Below are 17,008 nucleotides of genomic sequence, written 5' to 3' on the forward strand. Positions count from 1 at the left end.
CGCCAGCTAAGGAGGGGCTTCTACCTCTGCCTGGTCCCTCTGATGTCAGGGGCTCCCCAAGCTGGCCATTCTTTGGCTGGCTCCCACTCCCACCTCCAGAGATCTTTGGTCCAACAACATCCGTGGCCCAGTGTTGCTGGACCAGAGAGTCACATATTTGGGAGGTTCAACCTGTAAGCTTCTTTTTAATTTCTTTCCTCAACTTGCAATTGAATTTTTCATACTTGTTGATAAGAAGTAGAGGCAAGATATTGAGCACCAAGTAATTTTATCCCCCAAATGAGTCTCAATAAACAAAAAATGGTAAGCCAAATAAAATTGCTTCTCATAAGATCCAGTCTGGGATGTGACTCCTATTATCTTAATCACCTGGGGTTATTTGCCATGATTTAGGGAACACAACCGTTAAAAATAAAAAAAAAAATCACTATTAACAAAGAAAACATTAAAAACAGAACAAAATACAAATAATATGCAGCCGTTAGTGCAGTTACAATCTTTTTTATATATTTCTCCGTGACAAATTTCTAACAGAGATTTAACCTTTGAGAATAGTCCTGCCTCTGGTGGGGCACTATCTAAATAATTTAAGATCAAAATATATTTTCAGTAGTGATATTAAGTTGTGTTTTGTAGATGGGCAAATTATTTTTTGTTTAATGGTAGGTGAGTGCTTTTCTTGTTTATGAAAGATAACATATAACATAAAAAGTATATTGATGGATGAAAATAATTGATCTTAACTTAAGTCTCTTGTGAAAAGAAAGAAGGTTTTTAAAGTACTTGAGAAGTCAAAGAGTTCTATTGAAACTGGCATATTAAGAATTCTAGTATTCAGATTAAGTCTACTGTTTCTTTCCATTTATCCAGGTTATCACACACCTCACGCCTGGAAATATATAGTCTAAACCATTTTGCTGCTTAGCAGGAGAAACCATTAGTATCATAAAGTAAAATAGCATGTCAATATCCCATTTAAAATCATTACAAAAAACCCTAGTTCGTTGGCAGCCTTTCACCCTTGATTTTGAAGTCTTGGTGATCTCATTCTATTCCAGAAACGGTGCTGTATTGGAAAGTTGCTCCTTCCTGGTGCTCTATAGAGTTGTCTTTGTTTGTTGTCTTCTTGCTGCTCTTTGCTTGCTCAAAAAAGATGAGATCAACACAATGAGAGATTAGTGTGACAGGGTTGCCAATGAAGTTGACAGATGGAAGCAAAGTTTCTTGCTTAATTCAGAAAAAATATTCTTTCATTGTTTGAGTGGAGGTTCAAGACACACCTGTTTTAGGTCTTTCTTTGAATTTTAATGTTCATTGCTATCAACTGGTCAGTGGCTGAAGACATTTGTGATGTGGTCCTGATAGCCTTTAGAACATGAATATGCAATCTATAATAACTATGTCATTCTTGAAAAGGGAACTGTCAGAACATTATAGGTTAGCATTTTAACACTCTTGAATCCATTTTTTTTAGATAGTCCCAGTATTGTTAAGGTTTAATAGGACTTGAAATTCTGGTTGAAATAAGTACAAATATTCTATATAAAAAGTTTCCCAGTTCTCACAATTGTCCATCTTTTTTAAACTTAGGATTTTTGAAGAGTCTTTTTAGCTTAAATAGTCTTCATAGAAGATATTGCTCCTTCTTACAAATCTTTGGAGAAGGGACGACTATTTCTGAGTTTTTATGGAAATTGCCAGATAATGAATTGCTTCTATATTTTTTTATTTAAGTGGCTGTATCAGAAAATAATGATAGCAATAGCAAACTTATTTGGTGCTATATTTGTGCATAAGTCATCTTACTATATATATGGTAGTAATATTAAGCAGCTATGAGTCTTGCATTTAATTCCAAAACATTTGCAAATAAACATTTCAGAGTCTTATGCTATTTGTAAGCATTTAAGGAAATTTAATAAATCAAGACACTAAAACCAAATACATAAGCTGTTCTCCAAGCACCGTATGTATCAAAGCACTTCTAAGTAATTCTTCAAATTTAATAAAGACATGGGCAAGTTTGTAACAACCTAACATTTAAGAATGTTAAAATAACTTTATTTTAGCATAGACTTGAGGCTTACAGCCTACAAATGTCTTTGATTTGTATATTTTTGTGTGTGATGTTTCAAGCACCCTTAACAAGAGATGCGTCCCTAGATGTTACCCTGAAGGGTCACTGGTTTCTGTAACTTGATCGCTATTCACTGTCTATTCTGGGTGGAGGTTTATTTGTTAGCTTCAGAGGGTAGCCGGGTTAGTCTGTACAGGAAAAAACAATAAACGATCTGGTAGTACTTCATAGACTAACAAAACATGTGGATGGTATCATGAGCTTTCATGTGCACAGCCCACTTCTTCAGATGACCGGAGTGCCCACAAAAGCTCATGGTACCATCTACATGTTTTGTTAGTCTATAAAGTGCTACCAGACCATTTGTTTGTTTGTTTGTTTGTTTGTTCTTCAGAGACCTCGTGTTTTCAGGATTTTCAGAGGAATTTAGTCTTCCAGTTTCCATTGATTTTTTTTTTTTCATTCCTTTTGGGTCTCTTTGACAGTCCAAGCTATATCTATCTATATCTATACTAGATATATTTATATTAAAATTGTGTGTACATAGTGTGCTGCAGCTCAGTGTTTCATGGTTTTGATTCTACCAATGCTGTATTGTTCTTTGGCCACCTCATTCTTACTTTAAATTGAATTGCATGCTGAGATTTGGTATGAAGAGAGAGATCATTCTAGGACTGTAAGTTATGGAAAATCATTGTATAGTGTAAGTCTTTACTGTAGCAATTAGTAAACCATGTAAGTGATGTATTTTAGTAAATTGTATGATAGACTTGTATTTTAACAAAGGTTTTTAAACTTGTTGTCATGCATGGAAGAAGAGAATGTTGAATTTTCAGATGTATACATGCTTTCTATTTTCTAGAAATTTAACCAAATTACAGCAATACAGAATACAGTAAATGTTTATCTGCAGAATTCAGTTGTCCTGCAATGCTTTAAATGGAAAGATTAATTAGAAGTAGAGGGATTGTATTAGTATATTTGATTTATTTTTAATTTGGAGAGTTGCCACTATTCTGATTTTGTGTGTGTGTGGGGGGGGGGGGGCATGGATTTCATGGCAGTGCTACAATACCATTAAACAAATAGGAGGCAGAGACTTCCTTTGGCTAACAAGTATTTAGTATTTTTCTCAAACTTCTGCAGAATAAACATTTGTTTTCCTCGCTAATAGGATATTATCTAACAGATGGCAACATGGTCAGGACATTCTAATGTTATGAATGGCTTGCTTTATTTTTCCTGATGATTGCTAAATATACTATTTCAGTTGATAGATATTCTCCGCCAAATCACGATCTATCATGTGAGGTCAAAGTATAGGTTGGGTTTTATTTTTATTTCATTATGGCTTTTTTCAGCACCAAACAAGCTTCTAAATGTTTGGTGTGAGGAATCCATTTTTAAGTTACATTCAGATTGTTTGGAATATGTACAGAAATGTGTATATGTGGTATGTATAGACCCTTGCTGGTCTGGTGACAGAAGAGTTAATACAACAACCACTTGTCAGTGCTGATTAGTAGCTTCACAGCAAGCTGGGAGAACAGAAGAGTTGAGAAGCAGAGGGGCAGGGCAGATACCCAGGAGCAAGCAAATTGGTTTAAAAAAAAAAAAGGTCCTGCCCTCAAGTTGGCAAAAAGTCAGCCAGAGACAACATTAAAGCAAAGAGAAAGATTTACGGGCTGGGAAAGTTTATAGAACCAAGGCAGGTAGGAAAAGAACTCATGACAGAGCAGGAGGAGTTGCTGAGTCTTGATACATCTTTCTAATTTCAGAGCATTGAGCTGGAACCTAGCTGGGTATGCCTGGGTTTCCCTTTCCATTCCTCAGAGACTTGAGAACCAAAAGGGTGTCTAGACCCCTTGACAGCCAAGACCAGCTAACTTTGCCAAGTATAATGGGAAGACTCTGCACCCCCGTTCGACTGCGACTAACAAGAATGGGACTATGATAGAGACTCAGACAAAAGTACAGGTTGGACCTTCCTGGTTCAGCACCCTTGCTGTACTGAGGAGGTCCCTTGCCACCAGCCCGCCATCCTGCCAACCATCAGTGCTGCCAACACCATTGCCCTAGCTGGCCCCACTATCCCCAGCCTCTGTCAAGCTGCCTCCTGGGTTGCTGTCCTCACTGCTCCTGGGCGCTGGCCAGGTTGCTGCCAGCTCCAATGTCACTCCTGAATGGCCCGCTTGCTGCTAGGCTCGTGGGGCTCTCTGATCCTGGAAAATCAGGGTTGCCAGATAAAAGAGTGCCAGTTTTGGGCAGTGCATCCTGTAGCACTGGGGGGGGAGAAGAGATTAATTGATTTCAGGCTTCTTAGGTTCCAGTCCTGAAAGATGTTCTATGTGACTGGAGCCCATAAGTGCCTCTTTGACGTCTTTTGGTATCCATAGGAGGTCTGGGGTTTTAGTCCTAATTTTGGACATCCATAAGTTTAAAGGGGCTCTGCTTCCAATATTTGTGCATGACACTTGGTCAGGCACTGTTATGTTTAGAATGCCCAGAGTGAATTTGCTAGCATTAGCACCATTGGCATTTGTCAATTTAAGATTGCATCTGAATGAAGATGAGTTTTTTAATGATAATCTAGAAAATACTCAAAATAGAAAAACGTACTGTAAAGGCAATTTTGTGTTGACATTAGGATGTTGTTGTAAAGTCTACAAATATCTGAGACCTCCACCTCTTCAGTGTGAAAAGTAATTAGAAAAGCTCTCTGAGCTATTGCATTTTGGCTTCTTCCTTTCTCCTTGAGCCACCATGCTTGATCGCCAAAGTAATTGCTGATGTGTTAAATGCAAATGACAATGAATTTGGTGACATCATCTAATCCTGATGTCAGTGCACCTCAAAACTGGCATGCAATTTTTTGTAATTACCAAAGGAAATGTTTTCTGTTGATATGTCTGTTAGTACCTAAAAGATGCTTACATTGATTCTGTAAATGTTGATTGATAGGATCAAGTCTGTTATTCTCAGCATACATATTTTATCTTAAAGTGTCATCAGCATTATTTGTAGTTCACATGGATAGTATGTGTCGAAGCAAAAGCCTTACTCAGTTTAGGCGGCTAAACAGACAGCTTTATTGATTAATATAGCAAAGTGAGCCACACATGGTCCCAGCAGAGCCGGGCCCAGTAAGGCTGGCTAATACAATCAATCCTAGTATCATAGAATCATAGAATAATAGGACTGGAAGGGACCTCAAGAGGTCATCGAGTCCAGCCCCCCGTCCTCAAGGCAAGACCAAGCTCCACCTACACCATCCCTGACAGATGTCTATCTAACCTGTTCTTAAATATCTCCAGAGGGAGATTCCACCACCTCCCTTGGCAATTTATTCCAATATTTGACCACCCTGACAGTTAGGAATTTTTTCCTAATGTCCAATCTAAATCTCCCCTGCTGCACTTTAAGCCCATTACTCCTTGTCCTGTCCTCAGAAACCAAGAGGAACAAATTTTCTCCTTCCTCCTTGTGACACCCTTTTAGATATTTGAAAACCGCTATCATGTCCCCCCTTAATCTTCTTTTTTCCAAACTAAACAAGCCCAGTTCATGAAGCCTGGCTTCATAGGTCATGTTCTCTAGACCTTTAATCATTCTTGTCGCTCTTCTCTGTACCCTTTCCAATTTCTCCACATCTTTCTTGAACTGTGGAGCCCAGAACTGGACACAGTACTCCAGCTGAGGCCTAACTAGTGCAGAGTAGAGCGGCAGAATGACTTCACGAGTTTTGCTTACAACACACCTGTTGATACAACCTAGAATCATATTTGCTTTTTTTGCAACAGCATCACACTGTTGACTCATATTCAACTTGTGGTCCACTATGACCCCTAGATCCCTTTCCGCCATCCTCCTTCCTAGACAGTCGCTTCCCATATTGTATGTATGGAACTGATTGTTCCTTCCTAAGTGGAGCACTTTGCATTTCTCTTTATTAAACCTCATCCTGTTTACCTCTGACCATTTCTCTAACTTGCTAAGGTCATTTTGAATTATGTCCCTATCCTCCAAAGAAGTTGCAACTCCACCCAGTTTGGTATCATCTGCAAACTTAATAAGCGTACTCTCTATCCCAATATCTACATCATTGATGATGAGGTATCTTTATACCCTTAACCAAACAGTCTGACATCAGGGCATCCAATTACAGAAATCATCAATTAAACTTGGAAAAACAAAGCCTTATCAGCAAGATGGTGGGCAGGTACTAGGGAGTGCATCTCCTGTCCCAACCAGCCCAATTAACACATTCCAGTAGCCCATCCTGTAGGCCTCTCTCACGGGGTGACAGAAAGTTCACTCTGGTCTACATGCTAAAGCAAGAAGCTGAAATGGTTTCTGTTATACAAGATGGCTTCTAGCTAAATATGAAAATGGTCTCCACATATGAAATGTAGTTCCTTGGTATATAATCTCTTCTCACACTTCAGTAAATGCTATATTCAGAAAAATTCTAGCATATGTGGCACCAATTCATCCTAAAATCTAAAAATGACACACTGCCTAGTTAAAGTATCTAATAGAAAGAATCCTCTTGAGTTTATTATAGAAAATTAGTCTAAGCCTCATTCCATACCCCCCTGAGTATCCATACATTTCTTTGTCAGAAGACGTACTTATGTGAGAAAATAGTTGTAAAAATGCAGGAAAAAGTTATATAGTGGCCAAATCCTTTCACTTAATCCTATGGGTTGGGTGGTGGTTTGTGTATATTGATATCTGGCCATAACAGAGTATATCCCAGTACTATGTTGTTGAAGGATACATCACATCCCGATAGACAAGGGATGGGGAACCTAAGGCCTGGGGGCTGGATGCAGCCCCTGGCTTGCCTGAATCTGGCCCCTGAGGCTTGGAGCCCTCCCTCCCCCAGCAGTGGGGAGCCTATGCTGGTGCTCCAGCCCCCCACTACCACCCCTCACCCCACGGAGCAGAAGTGTACATCATCTGCTAGCTTGGGCCCCCCTTGGCACTGGGGAGTGTCTTTCTCTTCTCAGTTGGGGGCCATGTCAGTGAGTGTTTTCTTGTTTGTTTATTTCTCACTTGTGTGCAGCCCCCACTGATTTTTCCTGTAGGTCAGCAGCCCCTGACCTCAAAGAAGGTTTCCCACCCCTACTATAGACCTAGATAAGGTTTATTGTGTAGATTATAATTATTGTAAAGGAGAAAATATTCTCAAAATGGCAAACACTTGAAACCAATCTGTTGTTGACAGGTGATTTTTGTGGTATTTGTACACACCATTAGCTAATGTACTAAATCATCCTTTTGACTAAAGAAGAGAATCTTTTCTCATAACTGTTTGTCCCTCCTGTCATTAATTTATCCTGAACAGTTTTTAGAATAATTAGCAATTGTTCTTTGTCAGAGTTCTCATTAGTTTTAAAAAAGCAAGTATCATGCTTGGTTTATAATTTTTTGTTTGTTTGTTTTTCTTTTGGTCTACAGGGGGAATTTCCTCAGATCAAAGTGTTTTCTAGTCTGTCACCTATCCCAGGATTTACCAAGTGGCTCATTGGACTTCTTTCTTCACAAACAAAGGAACAAGGAAGAAATGAATTGTTTACAGATGCAGAATGCCTAGAAATCTCTAAAATCACAGGTGACCCTGTTTCTGAAAAGCTAAAGAGACTGTTAACTAACAATGAATGGGTGAGATCGGAAAGATTGGTCACAGCACTGCATTTACCATTTATGAGGCTTTGTGCATGGTACCTATATGGAGAGAAGCACCGTGGCTATGCCCTTAATCCAGTAGCAAACTTTCACCTTCAGAATGGTGCAGTGATATGGCGGATAAATTGGATGGGAGACACTAGCCCACGCGGAATCACTGCTTCATGTGGCATGATGGTAAACTATCGCTATTTCTTAGAGGACACAGCCAGTAACAGTGCAGAATACCTCGGGACAAAACATATCAAAGCTTCAGAACAAGTTCTTTCCTTGGTGTCTCAATTTCAGCAAAATAGCAAACTTTAAATATTCAAGAAGAATTTAAGAGTGAACATTTCTCATTTGAATGAAAGGGTATGATATCTTAGGGTATCCATATTTAAAAGGGAATGTTTATAATAAAACAGTGAGCTGTGTTCTTAGTCACAGCAGAATGCAAAATTTCACAGTCTGCCCAAATTATTATAACTGTCTTTACTTGCCCTTCCAGATACTCAAAGCCTGACACACTGTAGTTGAATTATTGCCGTGGTTTACATTCAGATGGGCTGGAAGTGTGTATTAAAGGGGCATGTAAACTCATCTCAGTAACCTTACTGAGACAGTTGTGACTTGTGTGGTCTGTACTCTGCCCTTGTGATACCTTATACTGACCCTGAGAACAACACAGCACAGAAGGAGGGGTTCCGCAGCATCAAATAACTAGATAAAAGTAATAGAAATTGTTGTTCAACTATATAAGCAGAATAGCAATCCGCAGCACTTCTTTACTAAGGTCTTTCTCTCTTTTGTACCTTGTTGTATTTATTTTATTCTTTTGTATAACCTGTAGTTTTGTCCATTCTTCAGCTTTTTCAGCGTGCATTACAAAGTACCAACACTGAATCATTGCTGTGATTGAGCAACAAGGATACCTTGTGTTTCTATGACTTTTTCTTAAAACAGTAGGTGTACGTAACTGTATTTGAATATCGCTGTCACTCAAATTTATAGTTTAATAAGTAAAATCAGTGGCTCTAAATAAGAGAAGAGAATCTGTTGCTTAGGACCCAATTATGATGCTCTCGATATATATTAAATCTCCATAAATAATATTGGGCATTTTAGAAGTTCATAAGCATTTTTAATAATAAAAAGCCAGGTTTGGTCTGTTAAGAAATACATTAAAATAAAGTAAGTCTTGCTCTATAAACGTTACATGATGTATCTCTTAAAATGTACTATATTCAGATTACAGTCACACTTGATGTTAGTGTCTCCAGTGAAATGATATCACTGCCTTCAATGCATCTGATAGCTGCAGATTTGGAATGCAGAATTTTTGGCTTCTTGGATGTATGGTGAAATTCGGACACAATTCCTGACAGACTTAACACGAACATTTTTATTCCCCCTATGCAAGCAAAGGTGAAGGGATGTCAGACTGTCCAGATGTGCTATTTTATTCCAGGAAAAATGACAATCAGAAGAATTATTTGTGTTCACTAAACAAAGAACTTCCCACCTACTGTGTGGCCTATTTTAAGTATCTGCTAAAGAGATGAAATGTTCCTTGGCTTCCGCTGATGGCAGATTTCTCAGTGTGATGATGCAGAAAGGCTGGATTCACTATGTACTATTCCCCTCAGAACAGAGTCATTTTTATAGAGCAGCTGGTCTTCACATTAGTAGTGGCAACTAGCCTATGCCATGCTGCTTTCATTATGTTTCTAAGAATGGCTCCAAAAGCCATCACATCTAGTCAGCAGGTATCTCATATGTCAACAAATTAAGGGAAACCCATGAGTTTTGGTCAGATGCTAGTTTAAAAAAATTACTTCCAGCTTCTTGAAGAGGGAAGAATCTTGTTTTGCCAAAATTTTTGAAGGAAAATTAAGTCTCTTTGCTCAACTTGAATTGTAGTTTTGCATATATGCTGGAGGGCAATACAGTATGTGCCAAAAGATAGCTTTTTCACTGCCTCTGAATAACTTGGCTCATTACACTGTTTTTTTGGCTCATGCACACAGTTTTTAAGACAAGATCAGTACATTTTTCAGTTTGCCCCTTCATTTCCCACTCGTGGAATTAAGTATGCAAACTCCTGGAACCTTTTGGCATGAGTAGTGTCCATTGGAAACTGTCCTTTGTTTGGCCAGTAATGGGGAAAGTGCCTCCGCTTAATCGGTCAGTGGCCTAGAGTAAATGAAACTGCCAAATGGGACAAGAAAACAGTTACTTTAATTTTAAAACTGGTGCACGAGAACTGTGTTTATTTTAATACTTGAGAGCAGATAGACCTCACTGTGTACCAACTCAGTCACGTGAGAGTGAATGATGGGCTTGTGCATACATGAAGGTTAACATGGAGTAAGTTTGTGTGTAAATTGAAAGTGGATTGCCTATTCCTGTTAACTCCATGTGTGAACACTTTTGTATTCCGTAATAAAAGTGCCTCATTCCAAATCTGCTTACTCTACTTTAAACAAATTTGGAATAAGACACTCTTATTTTGGATAAAGAGAGTCTGCACATGAAGTGATCTGGAAGAGCTATTCTGGAATAACTCCCCATGTGGACAAGCCCTTTTTGGTGTTTGGGATTGCATTAGCCTCCATGCCCTCAGATGAGCGGTCACAGGTATGAGAGTCCATGTATGGCCCCAATGGTTGCTGCCAGCTAAAGGGTTCCAAATCCATACAAATGGGGCAGGAACATTTCACACTGAAAAATTTTTTTAGTTAGTTACTGGTAAGAGTAACCTGCTGTTGATTAGGTTTTCCAGACATGCCCAGTGCCCATTAAGAACAATGGGAACTGTCGGGTGCTAAGCATGTCTAGAAAGTCTAGTAATTTATTTATATGGCTAAAATGGCAGTTGGGTACCAATTTCTTTTGAAAATTTGATTTCCACCCCCTTCCTAAAATCAGGGGGAGTTGAGAGGCTTTGGCAGTAGGGGTATAATCCTGCTGTTATTGGAAGCCTTGGCAAAACTCTCATGGATGTCAAGGTTCAGGATGGTACTTCACAGGATAAACATAGTCCATCTAGAACCCATCAAATATCTCATATGAATGACAACACATGCGCTGCTTGATGTATTTTCACAGTTCAGAGCCCACTCAGTCCTTTCAAAATTGGCTGTTGATGGCTCTTGGAGTAAATATCGGTGTTTCCTATATATTAAATGTCAGTTTTTCCTACAGGGAGGATAGTATCAATGTTTAAAGACTCTGAAGGACATAAGAGTGTAAAAACCGGCTAAATGAATTCAGTCAGACTTTACACTGGAGTGGCACCCGTTAATGTTACCAAACCATAGTGAATAGTCAATTGCTCTTTCATGTTAATACCTCAGTTTTTTAGGAGTTCTAGTAGCACTCTTTAATGTTCACCCTTCTGAAAATTTGTGTGTGTGTGTGTGTGTGTGTGTTCATTCTCATGCCTGAAAGTTATTTTTTTCAATCAGCTTAAATTTAAGAACCTGAAATTTTTCAAGCATATATTCCCGAGGGAGCACTTGTTCATCTGAATTTACTCTTGGTAAGATAAGAATGACAAGTGTTTATAAAGGATAGTGTCAGGGAATTGGCTGATCATTCGCTGAGATGAGGAAGAAATCTTCCTTTTCAAATAGATACACGGTGGAAGTTTCATGGAAGGGCCCAGTTCATAACAACAGTCTAAATGGATGACTGATCGGACCTGGTATGACTCCTTTTTTTTGTTTTTGTTTTTTAATACTGTGTGTAGACTGGTGCTGTTTTAAATTAAAGACTAAGCAAACAAAAACTGTGTCATTTTCTGTTTATTTTTATAACATGAAGAACAAGACCTTATTAAGAATCTTGTCATCAGTAGGATTTTAACTCACCCCCTTGCTTTCCTAATGCTTACACCTCCAGTTGTAATTGGTAGAATAAAACACTGTGGTGGGTACAGGCATTAATATTTATAATTAAGGCTATGACTTTTTTTCATAGAGATTGCAGAAGTCGTGATTTCCAGTGACCTCAGTAAGCCCTGGGTGGCAGTGGTATCCCAGAGCGCCTCTGTGGCCGGATGACCTTGCAGCACCCAGCCACTGTGGGCAGAGGGAGGCCTGAGCTCCTGGCTGCTTTAGGGATGGGATCTCAGAGCTCTGAACCACTACAGGTGGTGGGAGCCCCCCTATCCTCCCTCCAATTGGCCCCCGCAGCTGAGCCCTCCCCATTTTGTCATGGATTTGTTAGTAAAAGTCAGGGACAGGTCGTGGGCTTTTGTTAATTTTTCTTTGTCAGTTACCTGTCTCTGTGTTTGGCTAAAAATACCTGTGACAAAATCTTAGCCTTATCTGTAATACCTGCCCATATGGCCAGTAGTGGTAGGAAAGTGCATTAGAAAGTACCTGCAAGCTCACTATTGCCTGCCAGGATCTAAGTATCAGGTCTAAAGTTGTTGCATAAAATTGTGACCCGAGCAAGGAAAAGAGAATCAAAGAGTACCTTCCTGCTCCTGTGCTTTCCCTAGTATTCCTAGAACTCTGCAGCCTGTTTTGTGTATAACATCATTAAATACTGCTTTCACATTCAGCCCTGAGGGTGAGCCCGTGTAGGTAACAGTTGAGTGGGTGCTGAACTTTGAATGGCTGCTGTCAAAAAAGCGCTTAGTCTGGTACCCTGTCAGGATGATATTCACTCAGGGAAAAACCATTTTCAGCAAACACCTTACAGCAGGACGTGCCACTATCATTCTCAACAGTGATCAGAAGTTAGATGTATTTACTTTTTCGTTCTCCCAACTTCAGAAAGTTCTATGTAATCTGTATACTCCTGATTTCAAGGTAAAAGTCGGTTTTATGAGTGAATAAATGCAACTGTTTGTGAAGAAAAAGCCTTGCATGTGTTCTCTGTTGTTTCTGGTTTGAGGAAGTCAGATAAGAGTCTTTTATTAAAGATGATAGAGATTTTGTGTGATGCAACAGGCTTATCTAAATCAGACTTGCAAAGTGTGGATTCTCCCACTGAGACAGAGTTTCAATGTCTCTATGGTTTGTTGGAAGATTATAAGCAAAGATTTTTAGCATTTCATTGGAGATGCATTGTGTGGTTGTATTTTCTATAGGACCTCTGTTCTCCACCAGCCCTGAAGCACCTGCAGAAATATTTCCCTCTCATCAGTGGTTAGTTGCTTGATTCACTTCATCTGTTACACCGGTAATCAAACAAATTAGGCAAAATATGCCATCATTTAATTGTGCATCAGAAATGTAGTTCATTTTAAAAAGAACCTTTGTGAAAGGATTGTTGAGATCAGAAGTGGGCCTGTCTTCTCTCATTACTGCCACTGTCTGTTTATTCCTACTCAATTTATTTCATTGGTTGTTGGCTTTAAATACCCATCAGTGCTCGAACTATCCAGCTTGCCCGTAAAGGTTGCTTTAAAATGAACAATGCTGAAAATGGAAAGGAAATGCTCACCATTTGTACTATTGACTGGGGCAACAGGCATGTCATTGGAGAGGTATTATCCTATTCTTTTTACATGCTGCTTTATTCCTCAAAGCTGCCAGGATAACGTCTCTCCCCTTTCCTCCCAGTCTGGGGAAGTGGCAAAGCGTATTCTGAAAAGCACTTGTGTAACAAAGCGATGACGGGAATAACATAGCAAAACTTGGATTGTCTTCCAATGTTTGTCTGACACCGAGGAGGGCACAGTTAGAATGTAAAAGGTAACTGTGCAGTACAGCTCCTTCGCAGCATGACTCCCATTTGCTTTTGGTCGTTTAAGCTAGCTGCTGAACGATGATGATTTTTTAATGATAATCTAGAAAATATTCAAAGTAGAAAATTGTATTGTGTAGCCTTTGTGAAGGCAATTTTCTGTTGATATTAAAATGCTATTGTAACATCTACCAATGACTGAGACCTCCTCCCCCTCAATATAAAAAGTAATTAAAAAACACTCTGGCATCTTTCTCCTTTGGTCCCCAGCTGAGGAGTTTTCATGTGCTGTCCTTGGTTATCAGAGAACTCTGATAAGGCCATAGACTTAAACCGATGCTGTGCAGTGCACTCCTGCATTTTGTGTCCCAAGCATTTCGCTTGTACAAATGAAATAAATGTGTTCACTGCAGAACACGACACAACATGATCTAGGGAATAACACACAGGCACCAAAGGGCTACATTTGGTTAGTTGTTACCGGTTAAACTTCTCTACTCCAGCACCCTCGGGATCTGACTGGTGCCAAACCGGAGAATTTGCCGAACCACAGGAGGTGAATACTATCTAGTAGCATTACCAACACTTCCACTGCTTACTGAACTCTAAGACAACCGTTAGGGGTCAATTAGAGCGAAGTCACTGCACAGAACGCTGAGAGCCAGGATTGGGGGCTGTAGACAAACATCATGGAGCCCTAGGGAAACTTGGCCACACCCATGATAAATGGACATCCAGCTAATTAAAATCATGCTGAGCCACAGATGTTACCAGGTGTGTGGGGGGGGGGGGAAGGGAAGGGAGAGGGCAAAGCGTACACTTGAACCTCCTTGTGCTGGGTGTCCTGGGCAGGGGCAGCTGGAAGCTGCTCTGTGTGCTGCTGCTGCTTCCCCTCGAGCTGGGGAAACAGCAGTGCAGCAGCGCACTTCCCCTAGATCAGGAGTCAGCAACCTACACCACGTGTGCCATAAGTGGCACACAGGAAGCTTAGCTCCCTCCACCACCATGCAGTGGACTGCCACTGGAGCCCTCTCCCTTCCCAGGTTAGTCTGCACCGTGCCTGGCAGTGGGAGGAGACAGCAGTGGTGGGGCTGTGTGAGTGTCGCCTCCAGGGCTGGGCCAGGGCCATGTGGCTACTGCAGTGGCTCCTCCAGCGTGGTCCAGGACTGCGTGGCCAAGACAGTAGCTTCTCCAGGGCGGCCCGGTACAGTGAGGCCATGACAGCGGCTCCTCATGGTGGCCCAGTACGGTGAGGCCATGACAGTGGCTCCTCAGGGCGGCCCGGTACAGTGAAGCCATGACAGCAGCTCCTCAGGGTGGCCCGGGCCCATGGTCCTGGCCCATGGCCCTGGCCATCTGAAATGGGAGAACTAAGCTAGGCCAAAGATCACACTGTACGGTACCTTTATTTATGAATGAAGATGCTAAAGTGTAAGTAGGACTATTATGGACTTTAAAACGTACCAGTGGCACGCAGACCAGTAAGTAGAAGTGAATAAGTTAAATCTCAGCATGCCACTTCTGAAAGGTTGCTGACCTCTGCCCTAGACTTTTCCCCATCACACCCATAGCAGTGGAGGGTGGTGCCTGGAGCAGCAAAGGGCACAGAGCCACACGTGCTCTCAGAAGCAGTGTGCCAGGTAAGAGTCCCACCTCGCACCCAGACCCCACAGCGCCCTCTCTGGCCCAGCAAATGCTATAATCCAGCATGTTTCCCAGGGTTGCTGGATTAAATAGATTCAAGTGTATTAGTCCACCTTTGGCAACAGAGCTCCAACTTTGCCTCCTGCATTTCAAGGCCATTAGGACTTGTCAGAGGCTCACTGTGACTCTGAACATTGCCTCTCACCCTTTCTGGAGGCAATGATCACATTATTGAGCCACCTTCGTCATAGGCCAGTCAATGGGTTTGGGGTTAGACTCCTCCTTAGTCTCCAGCTTCCTTCTCAGAGTGGTGTTGGAGGAGCCTAAGGTCAGAGACAACAGGTAGTCTTTCCTCCACTACTAGAGCTGTCGGCCTTCTCTTGGCCACTTCTATAAATGGCCCCTCCCAGCACCTTCCTCCTAGTACCTGACTACACTCATCCTCCCAGCTATTCCACAGTGCACTGTCATACTCTGGCCCCAAGCCCTGGACACTCAGGGAACAGAAATTCATCCAAAGGTCAGATTTACTGCAGCCCACATACGTAAGTCTGTCACGCTTGGTATTTCCTCTGATTTCAGGCATCTGAGCAGACTGCAGTTGGGAATCTGCCTCATAGTAATGGGGACTAAACACCAAAGACATGGGGAGATCCTGCTTTCGGCATTCTGAGGACACTGCTACACCCCACCATGTTTTCAGACCATCGGGGGACAGGAGCCCAGAATTTTGGGGAAGTGTCAGGCGTGACAGCACTGGGCTTGGTGACACGGGATGGTTGTGTAACCAAAGCGCAGGTGAACTTCTGGATACAATGCCTTTTCATTGAACACTATCCAACCCTCTGGTGGTAATTTCAGGGGGAAGATGCCATGGATCTCCTCCCCCATGCTTTATTAAATGGACTTATGAACAGAAATATGCATAACTCAAAAGATGCTTTGGACAAATTGCCTCATGTAACCTACCAATCTTCAGGTCTTCATCCGCTGGGTCTGTATGTCTCATTTTGGTGTATGGAACATTCTTGTGTGTAAAGTTAGATATATGGAGTATGGAATCGTTTATGGTTTTTAAATGTGCAAAGGAAAGCCATCAAGGGAGTTTCCAAAGCTGGGACAACTTAATGTCTGGGAAATCATATGTAAACAACCCCTTTTGTCCTGTAAGTCTTAGCAGTGGTTGGTCCTAGGAAGTCATGCGACCTCCTTAACTGGGACTGGTCAGGTAACTTCCCATGTAAAAGTGGGAATCTATAAAACAATGGGAAGTTTATCCAGGTCTTTGTCTTTGGGTGTGTAACAAGTCCAAGAGGATGATCCAAAGACCCCAGGATGAAGAAACTTCCCTGGTGTGAGGGCTTAGCGATTTGCATATCTTCTTCCAGAAAAAAAAAAACGGCAGTGTAGCCGTAGCCTGATTTTAAAAAAGGAGTTATTGGAACAGAACAGTGTAGCATCATTTATTTCAGTGGAACTACGCCACCTTATACCATCTGAGGATCTGGCCTATAGTTTCTAAGGTGCCTCACTTCCTTTGAAATCTGTGTAATTTAGGAACCTAAATGTCTTGAGTCAAAGGACTAATCAGTACCAAAATTTGCACTAGTGTAATGCAAACCCCAGCGTGGTTGATTCTTAGACTGGTTTATTTTGGTTTAACTTAAACTTGTTCCAAATTGACTTATTGTAGTCTGAGTGGCTTTTTTTTTTTTTAAAGAGAAATAGTATGAACGCAGTTTTCACTGACATATCTAGATCCACTGCTTAATCAGTGCCAGGGTTGAGCCCCCGCATCTCTCGGCTTGGCAGTTCATAACTCTGGCTTGTTGCAGTAGTTCGCAATGTAAAAAATGTGCTTGAATCCTGGTCCCTCTTTCATTATAAATTAAGCACTGACTGTTATCCTAAGGT

General features: G+C 41.0%; 1 protein-coding gene across 1 annotated transcript in view; it reads left to right on the forward strand.

The window, feature by feature from the left end:
* The window catches only part of MLYCD (malonyl-CoA decarboxylase), a 71,316-nt gene extending 57,677 nt beyond the window's left edge, over positions 1 to 13,639 (forward strand). Inside the window, exon 5 of the mRNA XM_075939987.1 lies at positions 7,541 to 13,639. Within this exon, the coding sequence (XP_075796102.1) occupies positions 7,541 to 8,074 (534 nt within the window). The 3' untranslated portion in view covers positions 8,075 to 13,639. The remainder of the gene's footprint in view (positions 1 to 7,540) is intronic.
* The last annotated feature ends 3,369 nt before the right edge of the window (positions 13,640 to 17,008 follow it).

Source organism: Pelodiscus sinensis, chromosome 12 (assembly GCF_049634645.1).
Source record: "Pelodiscus sinensis isolate JC-2024 chromosome 12, ASM4963464v1, whole genome shotgun sequence".
Lineage (NCBI taxonomy): Eukaryota > Metazoa > Chordata > Testudines > Trionychidae > Pelodiscus > Pelodiscus sinensis.